General features: G+C 35.4%; 1 protein-coding gene across 1 annotated transcript; it reads left to right on the forward strand.

Moving 5' to 3' along the window:
- Positions 1 to 546: 546 nt before the first annotated feature.
- Positions 547 to 7,234, forward strand: LOC110446384. Its single transcript, XM_021491507.1, has 4 exons — positions 547 to 749; positions 1,924 to 2,352; positions 3,872 to 5,026; positions 5,680 to 7,234. Exons 1-4 carry the CDS (start codon positions 704 to 706, stop codon positions 6,036 to 6,038), a joined length of 1,989 nt encoding a protein of 662 aa, XP_021347182.1. The 5' UTR covers positions 547 to 703; the 3' UTR covers positions 6,039 to 7,234.
- The last annotated feature ends 520 nt before the right edge of the window (positions 7,235 to 7,754 follow it).

A 7,754-nucleotide genomic window follows, 5' to 3' on the forward strand; every position in this document is an offset into this window, starting at 1 on the left:
AAACGGTTTACCTGTGTTTCGAGGTTTAACCCTTAAATGATGACACGGAAAATACTTTGCACGACACATGGGATTCGGGTGCACAGCGAAGTTTAACCCTCGCGAATATGTACTGAATACGAAACCGCGAAATATTGACACCGCAAAATTTAAAGCGCAGTATACTTAAATGTCTTCCAACTATAACAATCTGTTCTCCTAACTAGCTAAACTATATCTCAGTATAAGTCTCCGCTGATTGCTTGGCTTTAGATAACTGATTGCAGTTATGATCATGCTGATATAAGCTGTGAATATAACAGTTGATAAACATATTGTTGATGGCAAATTGTTTCGTAGCCTAACCCTTAACATTTTGTTTTGCAAATGACGACTATGTCAAAATAGCTGGCTTTGTTTAAACACAATGTAACGCCTGACAAACGACAGAACAATGTTTGATATACACAATACTGTGTGTATGACTGTGTGCCAAATCTTACCGTTGGTTGTCATAAGGCCATTCAGATATGTCTTTGGTCAAATTAATATGTACTGTACATTTTGACATGACAATGCAATATCAATTAACTTATAATTCCTTTAAACTTAACTAGAAGCATATAATTAAAGAGCAGACATTTTGACTGTGTAAAGACGCACTGTGTTCTTTTGTGGACTCTGCTAATATCCTGTTTGGTTGGAAATCGGATTTATATTGAAAATGAGATTACCTATACGAATATATCGTCATCACACTGTAATATCAGGTAGGTTAAATATTTGATAATGTTTAATATAGCATTATACTAAAGGGCAGTAAATGACCTTGTATGTTAGATTAAACCTTTTACGATCAACACAAAAGAAATCGGAAAAATCAAGAAATATTGCGTTTTTTTTATTGTTATAATGCGCAACTGACCTCTTTTATTTTAAATATAAAATTATTTACATTTTGCTGATATTTTGTGTCAGATTGTAAACATTGTCATCTAAATGCAACTGATAGTCAGAATGTCACATCATGTATTATAAATTTGAAACAAACACAAATTATGCAAAGAAGTCAACATAAGAATATATAATTATTTAAACTTTATGTATTTTACAACAATTGTGAAACTAGTTATTTCAACTTATATTAATCACTCTTGTTGGCCCGGATGAAAGCGCTAGGGGGTCTTAATGGGGGAGGAAACCGGAGTACCGGTGAAAACCCACTAGGTCGGGCAGGTGACCTCATACCTCATCACGTATGATCGGGATTCGAACCCCGGTCGCCTTGGTAAAAGGCAAGTGCGCTATCCATTGCGCCACCCGAACACAATAACAAGAAGATCATCGTTCTGAACGAAGTGTCCATTCCCTTGATAACTTGATTATACTTTAAAAATCCTAAGAATTTAGTTAACTTCATCGACATAGTTAGACCGGTTCATAATTTACCCACTTCAATCATTATTTATACAGCTACTCCTCTATTTTTCGTTTTTTTTTAATTCGGGGGCTTAACCCGCTCCCCCTTCTGTTTCAAATGTAGTTAAGACCAATTGAGTTGTTAACTTATTTGCCCCTAGAAACACCGACGAGTCTTGGAGGGACAAGACAGCTGTATGATGCAGTGTAATTCATGTTAGGCCTACAGTATAAATAACGAAATTTTAAGGTTTCAGTTGATAGTGTTTCTCTTTTGTTCATATTGTAAGTATTAATAATATCTCATTGTTTTGAGATTGAAGCACCTCGGATTTATAATAGACGGCAAGAATCTACAAAAAGACAATAACAACGAAAAATGATTTAAGTATATAAAACTGCCATTTATATGATATGGTAAAAATAAAGTGATAACTAAGTTTTGCCAAGGAAAATTACAAAAATAATGAACAAGTCTAAATTCGATTGCAGATTTAGTACGTTGATGTGTTAATGTCCTTACAGGTAACAGATATAACACCAAAGTTCTTGGGTGCAGTAAGTGGACTCTGTTCCAAGCAGCCAAATGTGGAGACATTCGACAATTAGAGAATTGTATTGAAGACAAGATTGATTTGGGCTCGAAGAGCACAGATGGAAGCACCGTACTGCATATAGCTGTTGCTAATAGGCAATACAAATTTGTGCAGTACCTTTTAAATGAGCGCCCCCATTGTATCAACAAGGGAGCTGATTTGGACATCCAAGGTTTAAATGCTTTGCACATTTGCGTCAGAAACGGGGACGCTGAAATATATCGTTTGCTTCAGAAGGCAGGTTTTGATACCGGAATTACAACTAACGATGGAAAAACTATCCTTGATTTAGCAAAGGAGAAACATCACAATCACCTCTTGAACCTCATCGGTATGACGCAAAATATTGAGGTTAAAGGTAAGAATGTTACATTAAGAATTATATTCACACTACAGGCAAAACACTGGACGATTCCACTGTAGTAGGTACTATCATTGTCCGGAGAGCTTACTCTAGCCAAAATAGACAGACTGACGGACGCACCATTCTGGAAATAACTATAGAACGAGATGGCTAGGGTATTATCAATGACTGGATAGCTCACTCTAGCCGAAAAAGACAGACGGACAGACGGACCATTCTGGAAATAACTATAGAACGAGAGAGCTAGGGTATTATCAATGACCGGAAAGCTCACTCTAGCCAACATAGACAGACGGACAGACCATTCTGGATAACTGTAGGACAAGATAGCTAGGGTACTATCATTGTCCGGAGAGCTTACTCTAGCCAAAATGGCAGACTGACGGACGCACCATTCTGGAAATAACTATAGAACGAGATGGCTAGGGTATTATCAATGACCGGAAAGCTCACTCTAGCCGAAATAGACAGACGGACGGACCATTCTGGATAACTGTAAGACAAGATAGCTAGGGTACTATCATTGTCCGGAGAGCTCACTCTAGCCACAATAAACACAAGGAAAGACAAACGGACGGACTATTCGTAAGAGGGAATATATATTGATGGAGCTCGATAACAGTTATGACCAATACAATTAGTTTTGCTTTTTCTGTATTTTTTATTATTATTCATAAGAGTTCCGCAAAACATTATTTTATTTTAGAAATAATTGATCAAACCTTTAACCATTTACCCTAAAAATGCTTTCAGTGAATTAGTTTTCGGAGTGGCACTGGAATCCTTAAAAAATACTGACGATTGTTTACTTGTTTACAATTTATGTATCAAGTGTCAAATAAGCTGATCTTATATTCAAATCATGCCTCTCTAACGAGGTAAAAATGAGAAAGAAATAATCGCAAAGAACTGCTGAATCAATTTTAGTATTTTTCATGACTATAATCATCGGATGCTACCCAAAACAATGTACATTGCATACTCATGTACAAATCATATTACGTAATGCTACAACAAATTGAAATTTGAAGATATTTTCTTTGCTGATTCCTGTAGAGTGGGACACGAAATTCACAAAGTGTCACATCATTTGTATTTACACATTTTTTCTACAGATTAACACATCGTTTAAGATGATCTTCTGTAAAAACAAAAGAAGGAACAAAATAGCGATATGTATTTAAACAAAATGTTTTCTGATTTTATACAATACTGGACTTTAGAACGACACAAAAACTTTGGATGTCATAAAAATAAAATAATGAAGTAACGCAAATTAAAACATATCAGCTCAATATTAAGTTAAAACTAATTAATGGGTTTTATGTACCGTGATATCTTTCTAAAGTTTAGACTTATCATAACCGGTGAGTTCTATAAGGACGAAACAGCTGTATGGTGCAGTGTAGTTATATTTTTGGCATACGGTATATATCACCAAATGTTAAACGTACAATAACTCTGTCTTATATTCACCTTTAGAAAACTTGATATTAACTTATTTTATCTGTAGGCAACTCTTGGTCGACCTGGACTGAACTACATCTTTGTGCAGTCAGTGGATCAGAGACGGAATGCTCAAGGCTGATTGAAGATTTTCTTGAAGATGTCAATGTTGAAGTTGACACCGATATCCATCCTTACACCAACCTGCAGCTGCCAAAATATGGGAAGATGACACCGTTAGAACTGGCAATGCACAGTGAAAACATATCCGTCCTGGAGATATTAGCAAAATATTCGTCTTTCAGAACCATCGAAAAAGGTTTGGCTGGTATTCGAACCATCTCAACAAAGAATATTATCGTCAGAGGAATTCTGACCCAGCTTCTAGAGAAACACGAAGATGTTCAGTATGGCAAACTGATTGCAACTGGTGAAAATGTCATAGTTATTTATACCACCGATCAACTCGACGATGTATGTTCGAAAATAGCTGGAATAAAAACGATATACAAAAACACTAACGGGTTTGACCAGGACAATGCAAGAGCCATCGACTTTGAATTAGATATGCAAGTGCACGGTCTGTCGAAAGAAGAAAACGCACTGATGAAATATGTAGTTGATGCGAACAGTGACACTCTTTGGAGAAATCACGAAAACCTCAACGGAATTCGTATATCGGCCGTTCGTACTACGGGTGGAAAAGCTTTCCGAGATAACTGTATTGTTCTGTGTTGCAAGTTCAAAGGATTTCTAACTGAGAAGGAAGAAGAATTCCCTCGTTTTTTGCGTTGTAAGGGTATCTGCTTTCCAGTTGACGTTCGAGAAGAATATATTATCTTGTTGACCAGTCACCCGTCAGACAAACTTGAACCTTTGGCATGTGGAGGTCTCATCGTCGGAAGTTGTGCAGACAACAAGGTTTGCGGGACAATAGGACCTTTCGTTGCATTGCCCAATCAGGAAACAGGATTTATCACTTGTGCGCATGTTCTTGATAGCAATCCTGCTTTTGGTGTTCAGTCCGGACGCAATCATCTCGTCTATCAACCAGAGAAAGACTCTAATGAAGATTTTCTCTGTGGTGAAGTAGTGAAAATGGCCTTCAAACCAAGTGCCGATCCGTCTATTGATGCTGCTGTCGTGAAAATTACGTCTGCGTTGCGAATTCCAAGATCAATCAACTTCGTTTCTATTCAACAAAATGCGTTCCTTGCTGCAGGTTTGCATTTTGTTTTTGTCTATCATTTATACAATAGATAAACAGACTCATTTTTAATTTTCAAAGTTAAAAAAAAAATCAAATCTGACAAAATTAAATAGAAAAGACGTAGAAAAATTGAATAAATAAGGTAAACTAGATAAATATCTTTGAATATATTTGGAAGAAATCGCAGAGTTCACTGCCCTACTTTACTCTCAATATCATAAAGACTAAAGTATTTCAACAAAATACTTTAAATACTTTATAATTTATGATACGACTACGATAACGTTTTGCGAACCTTGATTTGATAGGCTTTGCTCGTTTCCACAAAATCGACTTTTGAAAAAGACTAAAACTATATCTTATCGATTTCTCAAAAAACACAAAAGTTTATTGATAAAAATAATTCGATTTTCCTTCGTTTACTTTTCTAATCAATATTTCTTGAGAAAGGATGATCAGAAGATGATACAGTTGACCTTGTAATAGAAACATAATATCAAAATGTAGAATGTTACAGTCTGAAATATGTTTCTATTACAACGTCAATTTCAAAGCAGAATTAGTTTAATAATCATTACCACTGTGTCTGAAATCATCTGCAACGTAATGAATAATGAAAAACAAAATATTTTGGCAAATATAGTGACGATATTTTTGTTTTATAGGTATTGCAGAAGGATTGACTTTCAACACAGGAACCATTGGCGATTACCTGCCGGACAGTCCCGTTTTGAAATTCGGCGCCTATACTTCAGACTTGAACTGTGTCTGTTCAGCGATAGGACACGAAGAAAAGATTGATTATCCTCAGGGTAAAGTTCTTATGAGGGGTTTAACAAAAATACTGTGTCGTGTCAGTCATAAGAAAGGTGACTCTGGAGGGGGAGTGTTTGTGAAAAACGCCGAAGGCAAACTCGAGTGTGTTGGACTGTTCTTTGCTGGAAGAGGTCGAGAGGGATATTTTATTCCCATCAAAGATGTTTTGGCGCAATGTGGGGGTTACAAACTCAAAGTATATCCTTAAACTTTCTTTGCCAAAAGCGATAATCGTTGTATTTAGTTCCTCCTTAATCGTTCTGGAAGTTGTGAAAGACAAGAACGGATTCGGGTTTTTTTTCCTGGAAATAGCGTGATTGTTTTTAAAATGTTTTATATATATTGCTGTTGTCATTAATCGCGTGTAAATGCTGTTAGATTGTACTATCAAATTACCGGTGTTAACGAAAATAAAGATGATCCTATTTGTTATTCTTCCCAAGAATGAGTCGTAGAAGGTATTGATCTCAACAATAGTCTGTTAGTGATTACAATTCCAACAGGTAAGGACATACATATATAGATAGTTCTACTACAGGTCAGAGGTAAATTAAACACCATAATATGTATACCGTTGATTACAAGACTAAAGTCAAATATTGTTCTGTTAAAGAGGCTATTTACTCAAGCAACAGCATTAAGACCAATTATATACTGAAAATATAGATATCCTAAAGAAAGTCTACGTAGTTGATAATGACATGACCTGAAACCAACGTCCAATGTGGTCAGTTTTATCTTTTGGGAAAGCCGGTGATAAAAATAACTACGACCGAACTATCGCAATATTCGGGCCCTTCAGCAAGAAGTAAACATAGTGGGATATAGTAGGTAAAACTTAAAAATAAATTACTTGTTTATAACGATAATTACGATGTTGTTTTGATGATACTATTGATTCAGAATAAATGCCAGTACTTGTATTCGGAAGAAGTAAGCTGTTAACAAAGCGACAATCCACGGCTGGACAGACACATTTCACCGACAGTTACCACTAAAACAATCGGTTGCACATTTAAGGATTTCTTCAATCCTGGAAAGGAACGCCAAGAAAACATTGTCTCTTGTCAGTCTCTAGACATGCATTGTTCATAAGGAGTATCAACAGAAAGGCAATATAGTGATCGGGGATCCTAGGTTCATATCCTTTTTTAAATTTTGTTATATTTTTTAATTAAATGTTTTCATGGAATTTTGCAAGTGATTGATTTGTTTTTACAAAGCTGTACTCATAGCATGAAAGATAATGCCAATGCAAACTTATAGTTGAAGGTACGGCAGATTGATTGATTCATTGATATTACACTATATGTATGAGATAAGTTAAACCTTATTAATTTTCTAAATAATTTCAATAAGATAATATTTACTTCATTTTTTATATCCTACAATCAGTTCAATACCTTTTTTTTCTTCGAAAATTTATCAGAAATAAACAATTTCATTTGCAGAAAAACTTCGACTAAAGAAAGTAAAACTTCTGAAAGAGGCAACCGAGATGATAATGTAACATGATTAATGAAGCTTTTCAACATCACTGTGTACAAACTAACACATTAAACAACTTTTTTTCGTATTTCGTCTTCGACAAGAGCGGTTATTTCACTAGCTAACGCCATCCTGAGATGACCTTCACATTTCCAAGGTCCTTATCTCTCAAAATATTAGCAGCACGTGTTTTCCCATACGGATATCTGAAATGTCGAAATTGACTAATTTCCTCAAAATTGTCATTTTGTAAGGTCGTAAGAGTTGCTTCCCCTATGTCAGTAAAAAATGAACAGGGGTCGCTACTCAATAATTTGTTGAGGGAGGCTCTATCCTTCAGCAATTAACCAGCAGAATTCGTTGAAACATTAACATAATTCTTATTTAACCATGTAGATATGTTTAAAGAAAATCTAAGCAATCTAATACATAGATG

This window comes from Mizuhopecten yessoensis, unplaced genomic scaffold (genome assembly GCF_002113885.1).
Source record: "Mizuhopecten yessoensis strain PY_sf001 unplaced genomic scaffold, ASM211388v2 scaffold2681, whole genome shotgun sequence".
Lineage (NCBI taxonomy): Eukaryota > Metazoa > Mollusca > Bivalvia > Pectinida > Pectinidae > Mizuhopecten > Mizuhopecten yessoensis.